Here is a 24,673-nt window from a genome sequence, read left to right as displayed (position 1 = left end):
CAAAAATGAAAAGCACACCCTATTTCCATAGGAAGTATAAACAGAAGTGCAATAGAAGTGTAGGCAATATGCAAAAAACAAATGAACTGCTCAAGTCTAGCTTACGTTCACGTTGTTTAATTGTACTATGTTCCAATGAAAACCCTACAGAACCCAAATATTAACTCTAAAGCTAAGGTTATATTTTAACATGGCTAGTCAGGATAAGAACATGGTCTGCCTTGATTAAGGAGGATTATTCCAGGAGATTGAGAGAAATGATAAGCAGCCTGAAAATGTAAAATATTTGTATTTTATTTATTTCCATGTATCAATACTGATAACTAATGATTGGCGACGCCCACCTTAAACTAAAGCCAATGAAATAATACATTATAATCTCTTTTTTAATCAAACTGTAAATAAACAGTTGGTGAATGCCGGTTAGTTAGTTAGTTAGTTAGATAGTTAGTTTGGATCGTCTTATCAGCTGACAGAACTCTCAGGTTAAATATAGAAGAGGTTGACTGAGGCAAACAGAGCAGGCTGTGTCAGATAAAAACACTCCCACGCTCTCGAGAATCTGACCTCATATTTCACAGCAAAATTTTAAGGCACTGGGCAATGCAGCATTTACACAGGTCTCATCGCAAATTAATGATGTTTTAGAATGTGTAAATCTATTCAATAATTTTAATTATGTTTAGAATATCCTACTGCACTATTAGAATAATAACGATGAAACGTCTCGTTTTATTGGTAGGTAATTTTGTCATTTTAAGTATCTAAAAACAAGCAAAATGATCTGCCATAAGATTTAAATAACGTTGGAAAATCTAATAGAAAGTCTAGAAACAGGTTCATTCATTTGATATCTAATTATAGTCTATATATTTTCATTTTTGAAGATTGTGATAACAGACCAGTTGACTTAAATCTCTTGACTTGAGACTCAAACTCGAGGAGTAGCTCACTATATACTATTGTATATATTTTTTTATCCTGTAGGACAGTAGGAAACTAACTTTACTGGCTTTATATAACAAAACAAAACAGGCATGCTTAAAATATAACGCAAGCTATGCATGATTTAGGAAATAGGATCAGTATTCTCTCCCCTGATTCTCCCCTATGGTGTATACTGTTCTGCAGGTGCTGTATGGTAATAAGAGCGGGTGGCCACCTGTCTGTGTAAATGATTTAGTAGGGTAAATCATTACATATCATGCCTTTTGACAGCTTTGTAAAGTGAGATAGACAGCAGACACCTGCCAAGAATCTTTCTAGCTTATAGTTTACATTTCTTTCTCCAGAATTTACACATTTTTCAAAGGTCGTCTTATTCAAAACTCATTCCTTCCATTTAGAAGAGCCAGACATGACTGCTTTACAATAAAGTACCCTTTACATAAGAGTGCACCATAAAGAGCATCTGTAGTCCCATCACCTTTGTGCACCTGTTTGACTCACAGGTTATATTTGATGGCTCGATGTTCCAGATAATGATGGTTGGTGACCTGGGTCAGAGCCCCTTCCATTCAGCTGACATGCACATGAAAGCAAGCGACGACATCATAACACTGACTTCACCCTGAGCAAGAGACATATGAGCTAGTCAGCAAACTATCCCTGCCTTCTACTACCAGTCATGCCAGCAAAGCTTGTGTGTCTGACTTCAGTCTGGCCAGCTGTAATCCTGATGCCAATTGGCACACAGAGCCACATTCTAGTGTTGACAATCATCAGCATGTATAGAAGGTTAAATGAACTGAAATGAAACTGAAGGGTGCAGTGTCAGACGTCAACAACAACATATTTCGGGGTTTGAAAGTGTAATTTTTGTGCAATATGTTATAATATTCTATAAATATATGCTATATTTACCTAGTGCTACAAAAAGATAAAGGATATTAATGCTGACTGTAAGTAAACTACCATTTTTTATCACGTGTAAATCTGCTTTCTCTTTTATACAAGAACAGTTCTAACATAGAGAATCGCTCAACCAAGTTGTAATAATATGTAAATATGTGAATAAAAAATAAAAATCTGAATAGTCTACATAGAATAGCCTGGTCATGTTCCATTCATGTATGTGATGTTTCAGGCGTATATGTTTTGAGCTTTCATTGAATCTAATTGAAAAACCTGCCCTATTGTCAAGCTTTATAGAAGTGCTCAATGAACAGCTGGCAAGACTTACTATTGGATGGATACCCCAGCCCAGCCACAGACTTATTTCATCTCAGATAGTTTATTTCATCCTTGTGTTACTGCAACATATCACTTTACCCATTAGCAGGCAGCCATGTGCCCTCTGCCTATTTCTGCCACCATTACATGTAAAGCAAGAATCTCATGCAAGCGCATGCAAGTGTAACAGGAAAGCCTTCTGATCGCTGACCCATGCCAGAGCACTTCTATGTAACAGAACCAGATCTGCACTACATTTTGCGTCTGCATACATTCTACATACTGCATGAAATGCTGTTCTAATGATTAATGCTTTATGGAACTGTAAAACAGACACCGCTTAAAATTACGGTTGACCTTTAAAGTGCTATCAATTTTCTCATGGGCATAAGAATCTGTAATTATAAATGTGAGCATAATGCATATACAAGCTATTCAACAAATTCAACGACAACAGCAACAGCATATTGCCAGCTACTTTAAAGACTTTGGAAAGGTTTCAACAGGGTCTTTTGAAAGAGGCATGAGACAGGTTTGACCTCTCTGTTCCTCACTCTTGTTAATCTTCCTTAGTGAGGGGGTCCTCTGGGAGGAAGATCAGGGCCTTGTACAGACTGCAAGCTAAGTATTTAGACAGGGACTGCAGAGTAAACAGGAGATAACCTACCCTCTGTGTTCCTTCAAAACCTGTATGCAAGTTTACCTGGAAGATGTTTTGATGCAAAGGGGAAGTCACATGAAATATTGCTTTAATTTGGATTTCTTTCCTGTTCATTTACTTTCAATTTGATTAATTGGTTTAAAAAAAAGCATCCTTACTTTACAGAATTTTTCTTTCCAACCTTCCTAAAACTGTTTTATTTAATTATTAGCATACTAGCATTAGCATTAGCATTATTATTATACTTTCTATCAATACTGTCATTTGCACTACCATGCACCCTCACACTTTATGTACATTACTATTTATTACCCACACTGTCTATACTGTCTCATATTGTCTGTTTTGTCTTGTATAGTCTGTTTTTGTCTTGTCTTGTCTGTTTTGTCATGTATAGGTTTTATTTATGTCTGTACTTTTGAGAGTCACAAACAGCTGAAACCAAATTCCTTGTGTGTGTCAACACACTTGGCCAATAAACCTGATTCTGATATCTGAATCTATCTATCTATCTATCTATCTATCTATCTATCTATCTATCTATCTATCTATCTATCTATCTATCTATCTGTCTGTCTGTCTGTGTGTGTGTGTGTGTGTGTGTGTGTGTGTGTGTGTGTGTGTGTTTGAGCAGTTGAGGTTTAAGGGCCTTCCTCAAGCTCGGTGCTGTTGGGATTTGATCATACAACCTCGTACATAAAAGAAACCCTCAAATCACAGGGAGAACATGCTGAATGTATGCACCCAAGGCAGAGGCAGGATTTACGCATCCATCAACCATAAAGGTGTGAGGCAAACCTGCGTAACCCCCTAAATCCATGTGCCCTCTTTTATGTAATCATTATTATAATGGCAAATTATGTCTTTAAAATATAATTATCCTTTGCAATCTTTTAGATCAGACCAAGAAGTATTAGAGACCTCACTGTAAAAGACTACACAGACACGACTGTAAGACACAGTGTGTGTGTGTGTGTGTGTGTGTGTGCACGTGGTGTCGCGGTCCCTTTAACAATCCCACAATTCATCACGGTTAAGGGAAAAGAAAACCACGTGGTGTAGGCAGGAGTCGGAAACAGTGTGACATTCAAATACAGACATTATGAGGATAAAAACATGTCCAAAAAAGACATAAAGAGATAAATCACTGTAGATATTACAATAAAATGAGCAGCATTAATAAGTCTGGTAGTGTGGTGTTTTTTTGAAATGAAGTAATAATAATTATAATAATAATAATAATAATAGGATAATGACGACAAACAAGAGGAAGTTATTGTCAAAGACTAATGTATGTGAAACGGTAAAGAAGCGACTCCAGCTGCAAACAGATGTTGGAGACAGAGACCACCAGGGCAGGGATCAGGATCCGACCTGCAGTCAGTATTTTCCCAGTAAAGCTGATACTGGAATTAGATTGAGATTTGACTTCTTTAACCAGCCATGTGTTGATTTGGCCAAAGCCCTTTTGGGTAAGGTAAGCAGTGAACTTATTAATAACACTCTTTTTACATGTTAAACATTAGGAAGTGATTAAAGTTTAATAAGTTTTAATTTTAAAATGGTACACAAATATTTATCCTCATAGGTAAGATTTATTATTATTATTATTATTATTATTATTATTATTATTATTATTACAGGTTATTCTGCATCAGTAAAAGTACAAAGTAAATGAAATCTATACAGCACAAAATGCCAACTAGTCTTGTCTCACCTAAGTCTCTGAATTTGATGAAGATATGAAGGAGACGTACACAAAAGATTTCTAAATAATAAAACTTGACTTATAAGACAAGATCATTCTTCTGTCTTTTATAAAAAATAAAATCACGTTATTGATGCCAATGGAATTGATTGATCGAATGGATAAATGTTAGGTGAAATTATTTATTGTGCACCTCGGTTGTTTTTTGTCAGAACTTTGAATTATAGGGTTTTTGTTTTGATTTTTACTGTACTATTTACTGTGGTATTAGACGACGTATATGTGGAACATTGCCTGAATAAAATCTGAGGCCTACACGAATGTCAAAGATGTATATGTTATAAAATATTTCATTCAGAAACATCTTGATCGCTACTAATAATACATTGTATGTATATGTAATATACTATGAATATACTAGTAGGGATGGATTTGGACTGTTATAAATATCAGAATCAGAAATAGTTTTATTATCATGAATGTTAACACACACAAGGAATTTGACTTGGCGACAGGAGCTTCCAGTGCAGGAGAAAGTATATATGGAATATAACAAAATATAAGAAAAACAGACATTTAATTAATGCACTATATACAGTGAGAAAAATTGTTTAAATAAATGTACAGGTTATTTACAAGTGTGCAGCTTACAAATGTACATTCTGACTTTATGTAAAAATGTGTCAGTTATGATGGACAATGTATAGTTATGAATATTGTAACTGTATGTGTGCCTGGATGTTCTGGTGGACGGTGCAACGAGAGAGTGGGCTGGGTGTGTGGGGTCCAAAGTAATTTTCTTAGACTTTTTCCTCACTCTGGAGGTGTGAAGATCTTGGAGGTTGGGCAGTGGGGCACCAATAATCCTCTTAGCAGTCCTGGCTGTCCGATGTAGGCTTTTGATGTCTGATTTGGTAGCTGAACCAAACCAGACAGAATTAAATATAAACAGTCTACTATAATAGCTTAGAATTGCAATTTGCACAAAAGTCCTGCATTTATGGACCCATCACTAAACAGTACACCTCAACAATGATGGAACTGCAATGAATGGACATTCTGTGCTACTTAAATTTGGATGGGTTTCATTTAAAGGCTTTTTTCCTTTCAAGGTTTCTTCTTTTATCATCCCAGAAAGATTTTTTCTTGCCACTGTCACCACTGGCTCAATCATTACGGATAACCTATTGTAACCTATTTATTTTTGTAAAGCTGCTTCAGGAAAATGTCCATTGTGAAAGTGCTATACAAATAAAATCAATTTGATTTGAATCTGCCAAATGTATTAAAAATATTCAATGATATGCAACAAATGTGTAGCCATATGCTAGTCCTTTTGTGCTTTTCTAAATACTGAGCAGTTCTGACTCAGCATGTTATGGAAGTTCTTCATTGTCTGTAATTATATGATTAAAAAAATAGACTACTGCCCTAACTACTTGCCTCATATGTACACAGTTTGGCAGGATTTCAGTGTTTATTTCCATTCACAGGAGCCATAAAACAACAATTCCAGAGAAATCATCAGACTATTTATGCAAAAATGCTAAACAAATTGGTAATCAGTAGCACAAGTTTCCATTGAGGGCAACTCTGTCTGGAGGAATGCCCATGTTTGTAATTTAAGGCTGCTTGAAAACTGAAAGAGCATGGGTGAGTGAGACATATGAAAGCAATTACGTTAAAGGGTATCCGGCCTGATGTAGAAGCGTCAGACCCCCACACCCCTCTGTAATATGTGACCGTGCATTCTTTACAGCCAGAGAGGAAGGACCTTTTATTCACTCGACTAGTTTGTTCATACACTTACCCAAACACACACACACACACACACACACACACACACACACACACCCTATTACACAAAATGCCATGACATCATTCCAGATTGCTTATTTCATTTCGGTATGAAATAGCTCATACATGGTTTGCATTTCAGGACACTGTGTGGAGATGTTTGCACAGAATTAGAAATCATAACATTCCTCACAGAAAAGAATTTATCACCTGCATTCAGCAGGATTAAGTGGCTCTTGTGTCAAAGTGCTTTAGTTTAATTAGCGTTTAAATACACAATTCTGTTCTACATGTTAAAATATATAATCCAGGCAGGAAAAGTGCAGATTTGGTAGAATGTACATGATCAGAAGTATCAGTTACCCTTAATATTAGGGAACGTTCTATAAACTCAATACTATTGTCCATAGCAATTGATAGCTGTAGAGGTGTAATCAAAGATGGCATAATTTGGACATGACAGCTTAATTGTACAGTTGCACCACCAGCTGACAATGAGCTTCCATATGCTTAAATGACTGGACGGTTAACCAAGTTTTAAATGTGATATATATGTTTTGAAGGTGCTGGTGCGCAGGCATTCTGACGGCACAGAGCTGAGGGGCAGGGTGGTGGAGACGGAGGCTTACTTGGGCGGCGATGACGAGGCATCACACTCGGCTGGTGGCAAGCGCACAGAAAGAAACACAGCCATGTTCATGAAGCCTGGCACCATATATGTCTACTCTATTTATGGCATCTATCTCTGCATGAACATCTCCAGCCAGGGTAAGGATTCTTGCTCGTTAATGTGAAAAAAGGATCGTGCCATTTCAGAAATACAGAGTGAGGTTCTTTTAGTGCACTGTATAGATGCTTGTAGTATTGGGAATGTTTCATTAAAGGACGTCTTGGTGGTGGTGATGTATCCTCGTTTCACCTTGAGAATAGATAATCACATTAACTGCTGCTTGCCTGTGCGTTTGTAGGGGAAGGAGCAGCCGTGCTGTTACGTTCCCTGGAGCCCCTCGAGGGTCATGATGCCATGAGGAGGCTTCGGGCATCCAAGCGTAAAGAAGGCGCCAAGACAGTGAAGGACAAAGAATTATGTAATGGTCCGTCTAAGCTGTGCCAGGCCCTAGACATCCAGCGCTGCTTTGATCGAAGGGACCTGGCATCAGATGCAGATGTGTGGCTGGAGATGGACACAGAATGGGCTACGTCTAGAGAAAGAGACGTGGTTTCAGCCTCTCGGATTGGAATCGATTCACATGGAGAATGGGCCACTAAACCGCTCCGCTTTTACCTGCGAGGTCACCGTTGTGTCAGTGTGGTGGACAAAGCGGCTGAGAGCATGCAATAAGGAGTTCATGAGTCCAGTGACGCTAAGATTGAAGGATGGATTACCACGTGTTGTTAGGATGTATTACAAAATGTGTTGTGTTGCCATGACAGGAGCAGTCCAGAAGCATTAGCACATGTGGAAGCCAAAGAGATGAAGTGTTTTTGTAATAAATCTCTAGGCCAAGGAATGGGTTTTGTGCTTAGTGATTTCAGATATCTATAGGAAATCTTAGCATTTGCACCCTTTACCTTTTCTTACCCACGTTCTGTTTTATGCATACAGGAAACCGTGGGGTCCCTGGTATACTGGTCTGGAATGATCATTATGGTGCCATTTTTTTTTTTTTTGGGGTCCTGTTTGTTTGACAGAATGATTTATCACTTCAGGGATCACCCTCATCCCCTTACAGGAATGAAAACTAACTATTCGTTGTATGGGTGTCCTGTGACACTCCATACAGTAGGACTCACAATTAATGATTTAAAAAAAAACCACACATGGTCTGAGACAAAGGCAAAATATCTTATCTTTGAAAAGCTACATACAATATTTCAGGCATATCTTGTGTCCAGAATTTCTTCTTTTTAACAGTGTGTTAGGATCTCATGTAAAGCCAACAAATGATCAGTGGTACAGCCAGCATGCAAGCAACTTTGGTGTAGAAGGGTGGAGACGGCACTTGACTTGTGCTACTCGGGTGGTGTCTGGAACAGCGAGATGACGGGGTCCTCGTGGTTAGTAACCACTAAGACACTGCGGAACTTGTCAAAGAGAGTCTTCAGCTGAGAGCGACGCATGTTCTCATTGTACATGATCTCCTCCAGGTGGTGATGCCCTCTAAAGTAGTGTAGTAATCTGCAGAGGACAATCCAGAAAACAAAGTTTGTATTTTTGCTGAACAAATGTCACCTTTTGGTGAGAAATATTTTATTTAAATAACTAATAAAAGAAATTCTGTTTAAAGTAACTGAACATTTCACTATTTGGAATCTCTTCAATTTTTTTTTTTTTTTTTATGGAAAAGAAAAATCTATTCGCTCGATCAGAAATACCGTCTAGACATTGCTAGTGTAATAAATGAACATTATACAGGGAAATTTTTTTTTTATCTAATATAATCAGCAACAAAAAAAAGGCCAATTTCAGCAACCATCCTGTGTTTCATGGATATATTTCTTTAGCTTAAAAATGATTTCTTTTAATTATTTAACTCATTATTAGTAAACCATTCTGTGCAGTGTGGTGCTTAAAATGCAAATATTCTGGCCACCTTTGAGCTACTTATTAGGGTCTCTGCTTGATTAGGGTCTCAATATGGCCAGAAAAACAGGAGCTTTCTTTAGAAACTATTCAGTCTATTGAGTGTTTTGAGCAATAAGGGCTTCTGTATGCAGTAAAACTCAAGAAATTAGAAAATAATTACACACTACTCCCTTCACGAGACAGCGCAAGCTCTCTCTAATCAGGAGAGACAAGGAGTGGGAGGCCCCTGTGCATAACTGTGCAGGAGGATAAATACACTGGAGTTTATAATTCGACAGACGCACACTTCATGTCCTAAGCTATCAGAATTATTATATAGCACCCACAAAACATCAACTTCATCTTCAGTACTGAGGAGTTGACTCTCAGATGCTGGCCTTATAGGCAGAGTTTCGAAGAGAAAAAGGATATGGGACAATAAATAGAAAGTTAAAATAAGTAAACAAACATTCGTAATTAAAAGATGCTGGAGGAGTACTTCATAGCATCAACAGTGGTGAAGAAATGTCTGTAGTGCTTTAGTGCAGGTAAAATGACAAATTTAGCAAAAACTCCATGCAGACACAAGCACCTGTAGAAGGTTTCCAATTTCATCCTACAATATAGCAATAAGCCAAAGCACTGCTTTAATTTATGCAAGATCTATTTATAGAAGTCTTCAGCCAGCAGAATCACAAGATTCTATCAACTCTACTATATTCTTATATTATTAAGCTGTTGTGGAAGCACTTGGACCAGACCTGTTCTATCTACATATTTTGGGATAATGCTTCTGGAAGCATTGTGTAAAATGGACTTGAAGGATTCCAATGAATGGCGATGTATAACATTCATACATTTCATATATACACACTTCATAGATATTTCACCCAAATGAGGATGGGTTCCTCTTTTGAGTCTGGTTCCTCTTAAGGTTTCTTCCTCATGTCATCTAAGGGAGTTTTTCCTTGCCTAAGTCACCATGGCTGCTCATCAGGGATAATCAGGGATCACCATAAAAAAAAAATTCTTAAAATTCTGTTAAGCTGCTTTAAAACAACCTGTTGTGAAAAGCACTATAGAAATAAACTTGACTTCCATCTTGCAGCTTTCTTGATTTTTGCTTAAAAAAAAAAAAAAAAACGTGTGTGTGTGTGTGTGTATATATATATATATATATATACACACACACACACACACACACACACACACATATATATATATATATATATATATATATATATATATATATATATATATATATATATATATATATATATATATATATAATCATTTAAAACACCCAGAGGTTCTGAAAAACAACCAGGTAAACAAAACTTATAATAACACTGTTTAAATTACCGAGCAAACATGCGCAGGTCATCGGGGTTTTGCGCAGCCGGTATGTTAAGGATAGCATGGCGCTCGTGTTCGGTCAGACTGGCCAACAGGGTCTCAGTCATTCTCTTATTGAGTGGAGAGTCTCCTCCTGTCAGGAGCTCAGCACTGGAGTTGTCCATGCTGGGGCTCGTCAGCGTCATGTCATCGCTGCTGGCTAGAGACAGAGAAGGAGGAACAGGGCCGATTAGTCTTCTGGAGATGGGAATCGAGTTACACTGATTATACACGGCCGTAATGAACTGTTACTTGGGGAGCCAAAACTGAGCGTGGTGGGCGTGCTGAGGCTTCGTCCGGCCATACGGTTCATCGCTGACCTCTCCTCCTCCAGCGGAAACGGCTGGTCTTCGTTGGGTGGCACAAGCAGGCATGCGTAGGTGTGAAGCTGGATCAGCAGCCGCCTCTGCAGCATCCATACAACCATTTGGATCAACTGCGCCTGTGCAACGAGACACGCACTTTAACACGTGATACCTCAGACAAGCTAATAACACAACGTAAACAATCAACAGTATTCCCAAAGCACCGCAATCTTCTATTAAATGTGTGTGTTTGGATAAGCAAGCAGACTTTTAAGACAACAACCAGGATGCTAGGAAGTAGCTGTAAAGGCAAACATATGCTCAAGTGCTGATTAGGAACAGAAGAAAGAATCCCGAAGGAGAAATGTGTGTAATTAATCTGGGTCTATTTCAAGGGGGAACCCTTCCAAGACACACTCTTGCGAAACCTGCCTCCCCTGTCTTTTTTCCTCAGTACCCACCAGGGGGTCACAGTAGCATATGGCCACAGTTACTAGAATATGCAAGATGTAGGAAGGATGCTCTTAGAACTTGTTCTGCCTGTCAAAAGTTCTCAAAATACTTTTATACTTTTAATACTTCTGTACTATTTACCCTACATTGCTTTGCAGGTCATCTCAGCCTTTTTTGCCAAACGAATGATAAATGCTCATGAGAATCATGCATGCACCATGCAATACTAACCTCATGTACGGAAGCATCCAGCGGGTTCCTGAACTCAGACAGAGATACAGGCAAAGAAAACTTGCCCAACATGGATGGCAGGTCATAACCAGGGAACTGCTGGGAAAACTGCTTTGCCAGTGAAGAGTACCTGAAAAGATATGATCATGCACGTTATAATTGAGTTGGTGAATAGCATTTTCTTAGAAATATTAATTTTTTTTGCACAGGGTAGAAACAGGGTGAGGAAGGTTACACTCACAGAAAGATATTAGCATGTGGAGACAGCATGTATACGTTGTTCTCACAGAGTGGATACACAATGATGGCTTTACCCCAGTATACCAACTGGGCAGCTATCTGAAAGACCTGTCAAACAGCACAAAGCCAGGGAACAGATTACCTTTGTTTCACAAGCCTAAAGAAAAATAACTTCTAAAATACTAATTAAGTAGCGTTCCCTAATTTTTCTACTGATACAAAGAAGTAACTTTCTTAATTTTTTTTTTTACCTTCTTTTGAGAAGAAAAAAAAGACAGAAGTATGGTAAGTGAATAAAAAAAAAACAATATTAATATTTTATTTTACAGTGGTAAAATTACAACTTTTTGGGAATAAAAAGCTTCAAACAATATGAAAAGCTTTAATAAATAGCAAAAATATTATTTTTACAGATTTAAGTAAGTAATAATAAAAAAATTTAACCAATTAATATCTACAGTTTATTACAAGGGCTCAGGACCACAGGTTGCATGAAGAACAGGTTTGCATTTAAGCATCAATCACTGAACAGGACACATTAACAATGATCGAACTGTAAAGATTTGACATTCAGTGCCACCCAGATGAGGAGAATTTCCTTCTGAGTCTGGTTCCTCTCAAGGTTTCTTCCTAATTCCATCTCAGAGAGTATTTCCTTGCTAAAGTCTCCACTGGCTCTCTCATAAGTGATAAACTTTCAATCATAAGGAACAAACCTATACATTATTTCATACAACTTTATAATCACTGTACACGTCCATTGTTAAAAGAGCTATACAAATCAAAATCAACTGAATTCAAGTCAATATTTTACTACAGTTGACTGATGGTCATGAGGGCTCTGTGGTACCTGTTTCATATTTTAATAGAAGTCCCTTCTTGCTAAAAGATTTGGCCCCTCTCGTTCCCCAAAATAATACTTAACATGCTTTTATCAACCGCGTCCACTAGATGGCAGCATATGACCAAGATTATACTGTTGTTTGTATATTCCTTATGCCCAGTGCTAATTATCTCTTAATCTCTGAGTTTTACTGCATCATATTTAGATGAATACCGTATCATTTGATGTAAGAAGTAATTAAATGTAGATTTTCTTTCTATATTTAGAGGCAACTAAATATAGAAAAATTCACTTTTTATTTTTGTGATTATTTCTTTTTTTGCTAGTAATTTATTTTTCTATATTTTTTTATCAGGTTGATAAAAGCATCAAAAACGTTTTAGTAATATCCAAGTAACCCAAGAACGAAATATCTGGTAATAAATTTGAGTATGCTTTAACTATAAATAACTATAAGGTGCTTTGTTACCTGCAGGAGAGCAAGATCAGCATCTTGTGCCAACTGCTGCAGGTTCTTCATAGCTGAACAGATCTTGACAAGTCGCAACAGAGCAGGAGAGCAATCAAGTGGAAGTTGGTCCAGCAGGGCTTTCTCATTGTCCAGCAGCAGCAGGGCATGGTACGGCCTATAGGGACATTATATTTATATCTGCAGATAGAGCCAGCTCCAAAAATACTCTTAATAAATTAAATGTAAACATATCATTGTATCGTTTTACTTAAAATACTGTTTTTATTTAGACATGTTTCTTAAGGTTTTAATAATGCGTTCCTATCTAAAGACGGATACTATCGCCGTGGTTAACATTCTTCTCTAAAAGGATGTTTATTTTTGTTAGCTGATGTGTGGAAGTAAAAGAAAATCCGTATCATCCGTTTTAATAAATGCTTCTTTTTTATAGTGTGGGATGAAATAGATTTTAGATGTGTAACCTCATTTGTTATACAGAAAAAAGGGAAGTGGTCAAAGACTAGTCAGTTCCTGAAGACTACAAGGATGAGGATTTTTTTTAGTATTTCTAAAATGCTTTAGATGCATTTAAAGAAAAATTTGATTTGCATACAAGAAATTTAATTTTTATTGGGAATGTCATTGTAAACAGAACGTATTAAAGAAAATGGAGTTTATTACAGGCACCCATTAACTTAGTCTGTGTGTGTGTGTGTGTGTGTGTGTGTGTGTGTGTGTGTGTGTGTAGCGGTATTAATTAAACGTTACACTGTACTGCACTGATGAAAGTCCTAAATAAAAAAATGAGCAATATTTAGAATGGGCATAGTGTAGAAACAGGTTTTGTCCACTAGAGGGTGCAATTTGCACCTTCCAGATGACGCTGTGTACACACAATAGAAAATATAGTCTCACCGAATGGCCTTAAGGCTGCGTTCCAAAGCTTCTGGGGAAATGTGGTTCCCTCCAATACGATGAATCTTGTGTGGCAGACAGAAGCTGACCTCCAGCCAGCTGTTGATGTGAAGTCGCACCACTCCAGTTGTGCACAGGCTGGTATAAAGCACGCAAGAAAATGCCTTCACAAATATCTTTCTGCTGTACAGGTTATGTGCTGTGAGATGTTACTAAAATTCAAAATGTAGGAAAGAAAAAAGAAAAGAATAATGCCTACCTGTCATAAGCCTCTTTTAGGTCACTTGCCAGTTTGCACTTGGGAAGAATGTGTCGAAAGGGAGACTGCAGAGTGCCATCTGCTGTAATTGTTAACAGGAAAAGGCTTGTGTGATGTTCAAGCACGTTTTATGCCCCAGATTTCTCTTTAATTTATCCTTTCACACAGTCACTAACAGCAGGTAGGTAAAGGGCTGGGAAATAGAATGAAACGTGTTTTATATGATGAAAATCCTCACTCTCAGTCATGGTCGTGAGTTCATCTTGCACAGCCAGCATGAGTTTGGCCTCTCTGGTGAGGTACTGGCAGCGTCGCTCCTCGTGCTGCAGGGCGATGGCGATGCGCCTTGACAGGTTGTGCATGCAACTGATCACCGACGGCTCGGCATTGGCCTGTGATAGGTAGCAGAATTCATTATCCAATCAATTTTAATAAGTGAACCTCGAGTCATAAAACAGTCCTAAGGCACTGAAGCCCTTCCATATTTTGCATTGGGTACATTTGCAGTCATACAAAAATACATACTAAAGTCATTTACGATCACAAAGTTGATTTCTCTCCAGGGAAAAGGCAACATTTTAAGACAACTTAAAAATAAATATTGTATAATATGATATGGGTCAATCTAATCTTCAGATGCCTCCTGAATAACTATTTCATATATACTGCAAATGTTCTGGAAATAAAGTCCGTATTCTCAGACTTGTGCTTCAAAAGGAGCAATAATTAAACACATGCATCTATTAGCCAATAAAACTATAACACGAGTAACAAATAGGAAAGCGTGCATTATTGTGGAGATACAGAGGACAAGTTTATTCCGAAGCATAAACTAATTCTATTGTATTCATTTATTTACTCGTATCAATTTAATGTTCATTTTGCCAAATATGCAACGGTGGATTTTACGTTTGTGTCACATCCAAATTAAAACACGACTTGTGGAACCTTTTTCTGTCTCATTTGATTTTTTACAGTAAAACTTTCAAATATTTGAACCGCCATTTCTCAATTTTTCTTATGTACCGTATTTTCCGGACTATAAGCCGCTACTTTTTTTCCCACGCTTGAATCCTGCGGCTTAAACAATGAAGCAGCTAATTTATGGATTTTTTCGGGGTTTTTCCCGGTTTCACAAACTTCAGGCCAAAAAACTGAGCCCTATAACATTAGACCAATGAAATTGCGGAACGGGTTCAGGTGAACCAATGAAATTCTTTATAATAAATCAGATGCGCTCCCACTGAATCGGGCCGCACCACATCATAAATATAGATGAGGTTCCTCTGACGTTTGACCTGCCACTCACTCGGACTGTCTACAGGAAATGCGAATCATTCGTCACGCTGAAAACAACCGGGCATGAAAAACTTCACCTGTGTTCTGAGCTGCACGGCATCGGGAGAAAAGCTTCACCGATGGTGATTTTTAAACGCACGACGATGCCAAAAGATAAACTCCCGAGAGAAATAGTTGTGAAAGGAAGGAGGAAGACAGTGAACAATGACTTTCTTGGTAGGCTACTGTTTAGATACAAGCCGTGTAACAGACACTGTATTTCGTTAAAGCCTGTGTAAAGTTCATTAGTTTCAGTGAAGACTTATAGACAGGTGCGGCTTATTTATGTTCAAAATAAAAATCTTTGTAAAATATTAATTGTAAGATTATTTGAGGTTCAGAGTGCAGATGCAATTGTGTTGCACATGCGACTGCTACTTCAATTCTTATAAAAAACGATTATTAATATTTTTCCACACGTACCAGAATATCTCAGATGTGAAATATTTCCTTGAATCAAGGAATAGGAGCTTCTTTGTTTATAATTTTCCAAAGGGATTCGACTTTAATGAAAATATTTGGTTTTATGGATATTTTATGAATAAGAAACTATTTACTAGTAAAACCAGCAGAACCAATGTATTAAAAAACACTCCTTTCATACCATAAAGGTTTTTTTTTTTAATAATAGTATGTGTGAACACTATTCATTCAAAGATGTGTATTACATTATACAATCATCCAAAATATGTACCATTTTTTTTCTTTTTTTTTTATATATAAAACCTTGAGTATAATTGAAGCAAGCAGACGTGGGGTGTTCCTGCTGAGTCACGGTGGGACCTCGAGTGAAGTCTGAGGGAGGGGACGTGGGTTATGGAGCGGTCAGATATAAGCGGCTGTGAGAGTTGACTAAGCACTGTGTTGTGTTGAGCCAAAGTTTGACGGTGGAGCTGTGTGAGGGCGGGGCAGTGTGACTAAGCAAAGAGTGGAGTTCTGATAGACAGGTGACCAGGTGCTTATCAGAGCCCACTCCCTTGATGAAAAAGTGAACTCCTACTTAATTTCAAATAGCTGATTCACTTCATCTTCTACTACATGATAAAAAAAATATATCGTGTCATGAAATGTCAGCATTTTCTTACCCTTAACGCGAACACAACACTAAACAAGATCATGGTCGGCATTTCTCTTTTTGGTGAAGGGTCTGTTTTGGAAACCTACAAAAAAAAAAAAAAGTGTTACACTCTGATGTTAAATGTGGAATTCATTAATTAACTTTTTAGGATAAAATATCAATCAAGCATGCTAATTATATTGCTTTCTAGAGCATTAGGTGCATCATTTCAGTTAAAACTCTGTCCACATATATAGATCAAAAAGTGATTGGATAGAAAAATACATTTATTTCTCTTTTTTTAATAATAAATTGGAATACAAACAGACCGAATTCAACTAAATTGTATTTAAATCATATTTCCAATCTAAAATGTTGCAGAAAAAATGTAGAGATTTTTCCCATTATTCTTAATGAACAATGAACAAAACCATACAGCCAAAGGAGTAATAGCTTTTATAGATTTCAGAGCAAATGCTTAATAAAATGTACATGACCTCTTGTTAATATATATGCATACAAACAGACATAACCTAAATAAAAAGTATAATGAATGAAATATTCAAAGCTACTCTTCAACTGTATTTAATACTGACTCTATTAACAGGCAAAATGAACTGTAACAACTTCAGCCAGTAGGTGGGGCTCTTAAGCCAAAAAGTCATTTTGTCCATTTGTCTCCTCTTTGCCACATGATCCAAACTCAAGGCCTTTAGACTAAATTAAGCTGATATTATGATCTGTGTTGATTTGATTTCAGTGCATTTTTCGTTGTAACCTGAATAATATTCTGTGTAATATGTCTAACCTGAATAGTGTTTGGCGGCTGAAGGAGTGTAGGATGTCCCACAAATCGAACATTATCGATCTTCAGCTCAAACTTTTTGCCGCACATATCTGACTTGGTGGCCAAGATGGTGGCAAGAATGTTATCAGAGAATCTTTAAAGTAGAAACAAAAAGGCACAATAAATCGAGGAGTAATCAGCAAACCAAACAACAGGAGTGGATCTTAAAAATTCAGTTCCTATTCAACAAACACAAGCTGATCGTCTAACAAACTGTTTAGCAATAAGGCATATCGAGTAACACATTCAAATTAAATGCATTTGGCTGAGAATTAAAAGTTTCATAACAAAAAAGAAACACGAATCGGAACATCCTGTGATGTTGCTCGTGATTTATCCAATAAAAACATACATAAAGGGGAGATTCAGTGGTGAATTTTTTTTTTTTTACCTCAAACTGTTAAATTGATTTCGCCAGAAAGAATGATTAGAAACAGATGCTTGTATTTGTTGAATATATACATGGATTGCGAGCATTGTTTTGGTTCCATTGCATGCTTAAAGTTGAAATATTTAATCACTTCGAATTACATCAAACCCAAAACTAAACATCAAGGCAAATCATTTCAATACATTTTATTGATATTTGATCAATCAATAAAAATATTCAACACACAACTGACCTTGTGATGTGTAAATTCGATTAACATCAACCATAATTATACCCCGTGATTTCTAAATTAAGTGACTGATCTTTAGGACACCTGCATTGAGACACATTACAGTGTGTAACTGAATGGCAAAATGGAAACAGAGAGAAATTAAGAAAGAAAGCTGGGTGTTCTAGGGAAGAAAAAGGAAATGTGGTTTAAAATGAGTTCATCTTACCCTGCTACCAACTGTTCATCAGTTAATGGAGTTTGTTCTCTGAAAGAGGAATATGGCCATAAAAAAATACAGGGGGAGAAAAAAGAAAATGGAAGCAAACAAGGTGACAAAGATGTAAAAATATATATATATATATGAATATGTGGTGTGACTAAAGTTTTTAAAATATAAAAATGGACTCTTTCCACCAGTCATCGAACATCATAAATAAAACTAATACTTATAAATAATAATGTGCTAATTACTACCTAAGGCATAATCAATAATTAATAGTAATGAAATTATGTCCAAACAGTAAAACTGAACACTTGCCATTTTCTTCAGTGTATTTAAATACAAACAAAAACGACACTCGCATTCAAAGATGAAGAGAGTGAAATAGAATAGAAATGAAATTGAATTATTTCTTAATTTTGCGCCTAACCAAAATTAAATTGTGTCCAATTCGCAATAAGAATACACGTCATGATTGGTTTTATCCTGGTCTATTTTGGAAATTTTTTCAGCTGAACACAAACTGGTGCTTATCTTATTTGTCCGTTAGTTACATTTGGTTTGATTGAGCTTTGTCTACTTTCTGCAAGGAACGTGACTCAGCTCAGTTTTCTCATAAGTAAAAATTCGGCTCAGCAGGTTATGACGATGCAAGAATTTAAACAGCATTACAGGCTTTCATAAATGCGACACACCGAACACAAATTAATGACATCAGCTACAACCAGCAACTTTACAGATGATAAAACGTTGTAGTCCATGCAAGAGTGCACTTTTTTCATTCAAAAGCGAAAATAAAAAGTCTTACTTTAAAATAAATAAATACACATGGACAAGTCATGTTACTAAAGTACTAGTACTTGGAAAAAAATGATTTAGTCATGATTTAATGCTGCTAAAAGAACAAGAAAGTGAGTGCTACTATATAGCGCATTACTATAGTACACGAGGGATGAGTCGAAATGGGCTCAATTCTGTTTGGTATCCAGAAGTAGCTTAAATAATGCATAATTATTCAATTAAGCAGTATAATAAAAGTATATTTACACTTTATTGCCAAAAGGATTGGGTCACCTGGTCATCAGTACGGTATGTGATTTTTCAGCATTGCATCCCACATTTACTCCCAATTTGCTCTTATAATTCCCTCCACTCTTCTGGGAAGAGAGATTTTGGAGGGTGCTTATAAATGTTTGTGTTCATCACCCACAAGGGTGTTACGAAAGGCAGATACTGATGTAGGTGAGGTGAGGAGACCTGGGGTGCAGTCAGCGTTCACATTCATCCCAAAGGTGCTCAGTAGGGATGAGATCAGAGCTCTATAGCAGCAAGATCTTCCTCTCTAAAGCATGTAAACTAGATCTTCTAAACCATTTCCTAGAGTGTTTCCATTGGCCAGGCATGAGTTATCTTAAACCATCAAAGTTCTCGAAAGAGAGGTTAAAAACCTGCAGAAAAGCCTGGTCAGATAACACAACAGGGATTCATCTGCAAGATATTTCGCTTTGAAACCATATTCATACTAAAAATGACAAAACTTCTTTTGATTTCATGGGTCTCATTTACATTTGTCTTTTGACCACATTTTCATCTTTCCTTCTGACATTTATAGACTACATCTTAATTGAATTTAAAATATCTAATAAATCTTGTTCTATTAGATTGGAATGATCACCAAAAATGTTTGAGAATAAACTATAAAGTTGCAAAAACAGCCGCAGACTACTTTCAGCGTTGATCGTATACAGAATTTCAAACACTGTTCATGCATTAACATTTACAGTACCGTGAATCTCCATCTTGGTCCTCGGTTGCATCATTCGTAGTCCTCAGTGCATATGGACTTCGTTGTTTTGCTGCAAACAAACAAGAAATTGACATTTACACAGTTATTAACACTTTTATTAGAAGCAAGACAGAATTCAAATGAGTTATTCAGGGTTAAATAGTTGACTCAAAGACTCAACAGTCACAGTGAGATGCTGGAATTTTGATCTCAACCTTCAGATTATTATCTTAAGCAGTGTTGTGAGTTGTGACTGTTTGGGCAACTTTATCTTTTTAAGAGCCCAGTAAACAATAACAAAATCGAGAAGACAGTAGTGACTGTCCTACATTAAATACAGATGTCCAGCTGAAACCAAAGCTGCTGTTTATATGAGTTGAGAGAAGCAGTATAGTTGATACACTACTGGTCTGTAAAGCCTGACTGAGTGGTTCTTGTGCAATCCGTCATCACTGATCAGCGTTAATCAAACACAGCCAATCACTGATCATGGTTGTTTTCAATAGTTACATTTCTGGCATTTGGCAGACTTACAATTATAAGTTATTCAGCTGAGCAATTGAGGGTTAAGAGTTTTGCATAAGGGCCCAGCAGTCCACCCATCTGAGTGGTGGGGGATTTTAACCCATGACCTTCCAATCAAAAGTCCAACATCTTATCCATTGAGCTACCACTTCTCTTTACCATCATTGATCACCATTGTTCCAAGCGGCCAATCATTGAGTATTTGTTTGTTACCAACAGTGAATCACCGATCACCATTGTTCCTGAAACCCAATCACCGATCACCATTGTTCCTAACATCCAATCACCGATCACCATTGTTCCTAACATCCAATCACCGATCACCATTGTTCCTAACACCCAATCACCGATCACCATTGTTCCTAACACCCAATCACCGATCACCATTGTTCCTAACACCCAATCACCGATCACCATTGTTCCTAACACCCAATCACCGATCACCATTGTTCCTAACACCCAATCACCGATCACCATTGTTCCTAACATCCAATCACCGATCACCATTGTTCCTAACAGCCAATCACCGATCACCATTGTTCCTAACACCCAATCACCGATCGCCATTGTTCCTAACAGCCAATCACCGATCACCATTGTTCCTAACATCCAATCACTGAGCACCATTGTTTCTAACAGCCAATCACTGAGCACCATTGTTCCTGAAAGCCAATCACTGATCACAATTGTTCCTGAAAGCCAATCACTGATCACCATTGTTCCTAACATCCAATCACTGATTACCATTGTTCCTAACAGCCAATCACTGATCACTATTTTTCCTGAAAGCTAATCACTGAACACTATCGTGCCCAACAGTCAATCAACTAATAACTGAAAATCTTCATGTCACTTAATTTTCTACAAAACAAACTGCCACCGAAGAAGTCAAATAAAAAAAATAAAATCTAAAGTTTGATCAGGACACTTACTTGCAGTGGATGATGTGTTTTCAGACACTCCGCCGAAGGGGTATCGAAAGAGTAGTTTGTTTCCACGACTTCCTGAACTAACCAGAATAACACTTATAGGACTGTTTTTATCCCCATTCTTCTGAAAGGTGGTCTCTGCGTGTTTAGGTGTTGGTTTGTGATCTAAATCTAGCGAGGATTGTTTATACATATTGCCTTTTAGGATGTACTTGGCCAAACAATATCAATGACAGCTTGTAGAATATGCAACTATAAGCTCTATCTGATAAAAACACGGGCAACAGCGTGTCCAATAATCATCAATTAAAAGTTTTATTAATTAATCACCGGTCAACTGACAACGCGTGGATCAACATCATTCCACGAAAGATCTTCATCTGTTCTGCTTTTCGTGCCAACATGACAGCGAGGGCAGATGATCTTCTAGTGATTTATCCAGTAGAAAAATCTTTAAGAGTTTCACTTTACCGTAACTTGGGACACAAAACACTCAACATTATAATTTCGCTTTGTAAACGCAAAATGTAAATAAATACATTTAATTCACAAAGACAATATGAATCTACCGCAATATACTTCTGGTTTACAAACACCGAAACGCACATGAGAAAAACATCCGACCCTTAAATCAGTCCGTGTTTCAACATTTACTTCACGGGAGGTTCCGGGTTGGTTATCGCTTAGGTGTGCGCCAAAAGCTTGAGAAAAAAGCAGTCGTGTTTCTCTTATTATTTACCATCATATTAATAACATTTTTTACCATGATCATCATTATTTTACACATTATTATTTTTATTTAGTATTTATTTAGCTACAGATAGTAATGATGATTATGTGAATATAGAGATTCAAACAGTTTTGGTCTTGTGCTTCCTTTTCTACCTGCCCCCAGCTGCTCTTCTAACTGGACAGTCATCCAGATCATCCTCAGACCACAGCAAAATCAAATACATAACTGTTTGCCAAATGTTATACAACCTATATGTTGTGTCATAAAACATTGCATTAGTTGACAAAAAAAACAGTAAACAACAGTGTTTACAGTGTAATAGTTGCAGCTTTGCTAATAAACATGCTCCTGAGATACCAGTAACCACCAATCCTGTCCTATTTTTCTTTCCAGATCCGCCTGATTCTTCCCAATGCCCTATATTTGGTTTGAGTTCTCCTTAAATGGAGACCATTCTGTGCACCTGAGGATGGTGCCACATAAACAGCCTAAAGATCCATGAAGTTACTCAGAAACTTATGAGGATCGATTTGGACTGAAACTAATATTCACAGACTGCTACAATGACTATGCAATTTACATGTCTGCATTCAAGGACCCATCTCTGAACAGCCCGCTATTATATGACTATAGTGAATGGACATTTGGTGCCTCCCAGATGAGGATGGATTCACTTTTGAGTCTGCTTCCTTTAAAGGTTCCTTCCTCTTACTATCTCATAGAGTTTTTTCTTGCCACTGTCACCAATGGCTTGCTCTTAAGCCACTGGCTTGCAACTTATAGGCACTAACATTTAAATAAAAAAAATCATTACCTATTTATCTCTGTAAAGCTGCTTTGGGACAATGTCCATTATTGAAAGCGCTTTGGATTATAGAAACTAGTTTTAACCCATTTATAAAATTGAAAATAGGCTAAAATTAAGATGTAATGTCAAGTGCAGTAAACAGTAACTATATCACTTGTGCTCAGTATTTACAAGATTATATAATTATTGTTGAAAATATGTAATTCCACCATTTTTTTTCCCTCTTAACCCAGCCATTAGGGTTGCACAAGCCAGTGCACTGTTAGTGCCGGTCTCAAGCCCGGATAAATAGGGAGAGTTTTGTTAAGTGTAAAACGTGCCAAATCGAATATGTGGGTCACAAATTAGAATTTCGTACCGGATTGGTCGAGGCCCGGGTTAGCAACGACCACCACAGGTACTGTTAGCCAACAGGGTACTGGTGGAAATTAAGCTACTGTTGGCCGAAGGAGGAGAATGAAAGAAGGGCAGGGAAAGAAGTAGTGTAGGAGAGTGGCGGTTATGGTTGGTATTTTAAATGTTGGTGCTATGACGGGTAAAGGGAGAGAGGTAGCAGATATGATGGAGAGGAGAAAGGTAGATATGTTGTGTGTTCAGGAGACCAAGTGGAAAGGGAGTAAGGCCAGGAACATTGGAGGGGGCTTAAACTGTTCCATCATGGTGTGGATGGAAAAATAAATGGTGTAGGGGTAATTCTGTAAAAAAAAATTAGAGTATGTTGTGTTATTAGAGTCTGTTTGTGGATTTAAAGAAACCGTTTGACAGGGTGCCGAGAAAAGAATTGTGGTATTGTTTGAGTAAGTCAGGTGTGTCAGAGAAGTATATAAGGGTGGTGCAGGACATGTTTGAGGACAGTGTGACAGCAGTGAAGTGTGCAGTAGGAACAACAGACTGGTTCAAGGTGGAGGTTGGACTGCATCAAGGAACAGCTCTGAGCCCTTTCCTTTTGCAGTGGTGATGGACGGATTGACGGAGAAGGTCATACAGGAGTCTCAGTGGACTATGATTTTTGCAAGTGATATTGTGATTTGTTGTGAGAGTAGAGAGCAAGCTGAGAAGAGCCTGGAGAGGTGGAGGTATGTGCTGGAGAGAAGGGGAATAAATGTCATTAGGAGTAAGACAGAGTACATGTGTGTGAATGAGAGGGAGGGCAGTGGAGTGGTGCAGTTACAGGGAGAAAAGGTGGTGAAGGTGGAGGAGTTCAGGTACCTGGGATCAACAGTGCAAAGTAATGAAAAGTGTGTTAGAGAAGTTAAGAAAGAGTGTAGGCAGGGTGGAGTGGGTGGAAAAAAGTAATAGCAGAAGTGATTTGTGATAGAAGGGTATCTGCAAGAGTGAAAGGGAAAGTTTATAGGACTGTGTTGAGACCTGAGATGTTGTATGGTTTAGAGACAGTGGCATTGAGTAAAAGACAGGAGGTGGAGCTGGAGGTAGCAGAGCTGAAGATGTTGTGGTTTTCGTTGGGAGTGACAGAATTAGAAACAAGTTTATTAGAGGGACAGCACATGTAGAGCGTTTTGGAGACACGGAGAGAGGGGGGCGAGATTGAGATGGTTTGGACATGTTCAGATGAGGGACATGGGGTATATCAGTAGGAGAATGCTAAAGATTAAGCCACCAGGAAGGAGTAAAAGGTCTTTTTAAAGATGATGGTGCCAATGCAACCAGTGGTGAAAACCAGGGCTTCCTGGGAATTAGATGTACACTGGCAACCACTGAGTAAAATCTGTACAGTACAGTCTTATTGATGACATTTAGATGAAATGATTAAATGGTGTCTTACAATATTGCGTCATGCATGCTGCATACATACATATATTGGTATGACCTC

General features: G+C 37.5%; 2 protein-coding genes across 6 annotated transcripts; one reads left to right on the top strand and one right to left on the bottom strand.

Moving 5' to 3' along the window:
- The first annotated feature begins 3,900 nt into the window (after positions 1 to 3,900).
- mpg (N-methylpurine DNA glycosylase) lies at positions 3,901 to 7,849 on the top strand. The gene is made up of 3 exons (XM_046834566.1): positions 3,901 to 4,310; positions 6,902 to 7,106; positions 7,307 to 7,849. Exons 1-3 carry the CDS (start codon positions 4,086 to 4,088, stop codon positions 7,678 to 7,680), a joined length of 804 nt encoding a protein of 267 aa, XP_046690522.1. The 5' UTR covers positions 3,901 to 4,085; the 3' UTR covers positions 7,681 to 7,849.
- A 316-nt stretch (positions 7,850 to 8,165) lies between these two features.
- On the bottom strand, positions 8,166 to 22,855 carry nprl3 (NPR3-like, GATOR1 complex subunit). 5 transcript variants are annotated; one of them, XM_046834562.1, is made up of 14 exons: positions 21,305 to 22,855; positions 19,848 to 19,917; positions 18,068 to 18,106; positions 17,201 to 17,333; positions 16,421 to 16,495; positions 14,236 to 14,389; positions 13,998 to 14,076; positions 13,739 to 13,876; positions 12,842 to 12,998; positions 11,530 to 11,636; positions 11,289 to 11,418; positions 10,552 to 10,741; positions 10,267 to 10,459; positions 8,166 to 8,517 (listed from the first exon to the last, which is right to left on the bottom strand). In XM_046834562.1, the coding sequence occupies exons 1-14, from the start codon at positions 21,492 to 21,494 to the stop codon at positions 8,352 to 8,354; spliced, it is 1,821 nt and encodes a 606-aa protein (XP_046690518.1). In that variant the 5' UTR covers positions 21,495 to 22,855; the 3' UTR covers positions 8,166 to 8,351. The 5 variants fall into 5 exon arrangements, with proteins under 5 accessions (XP_046690518.1, XP_046690517.1, XP_046690519.1 ...); XM_046834561.1 differs by having other exon boundaries at positions 13,998 to 14,079; positions 21,305 to 22,094; XM_046834563.1 differs by lacking the exon at positions 18,068 to 18,106 and having other exon boundaries at positions 13,998 to 14,079; positions 21,305 to 22,079.
- Between the last annotated feature and the right edge of the window lie 1,818 nt (positions 22,856 to 24,673).

Source organism: Silurus meridionalis, chromosome 22, assembly GCF_014805685.1.
Source record: "Silurus meridionalis isolate SWU-2019-XX chromosome 22, ASM1480568v1, whole genome shotgun sequence".
In the NCBI taxonomy this organism is placed as follows: Eukaryota; Metazoa; Chordata; class Actinopteri; order Siluriformes; family Siluridae; genus Silurus; species Silurus meridionalis.
Note: the sequence above shows the minus strand (reverse complement) of the source record. Positions and strands in the feature narration are given on the sequence as shown.

Bases quoted from the DNA above. Each gene is read 5' to 3' on its own strand.
- mpg (XM_046834566.1), top strand. From the start codon at position 4,086: ATGACGACAAACAAGAGGAAGTTATTGTCAAAGACTAATGTATGTGAA. The intron at 4,311-6,901 runs GTAAGCAGTGAA...TATGTTTTGAAG, and splicing joins CCAAAGCCCTTTTGGGTAAG to GTGCTGGTGCGCAGGCATTC. The intron at 7,107-7,306 runs GTAAGGATTCTT...GTGCGTTTGTAG, and splicing joins CATGAACATCTCCAGCCAGG to GGGAAGGAGCAGCCGTGCTG.
- nprl3 (XM_046834561.1), bottom strand. From the start codon at position 21,494: ATGTATAAACAATCCTCGCTAGATTTAGATCACAAACCAACACCTAAA. The intron at 12,999-13,738 runs GTGAGACTATAT...ATGTCCCTATAG, and splicing joins CGCAGCCTTAAGGCCATTCG to GCCGTACCATGCCCTGCTGC. The intron at 11,637-12,841 runs GTAACAAAGCAC...GCTGTTTGACAG, and splicing joins CTGATCTTGCTCTCCTGCAG to GTCTTTCAGATAGCTGCCCA.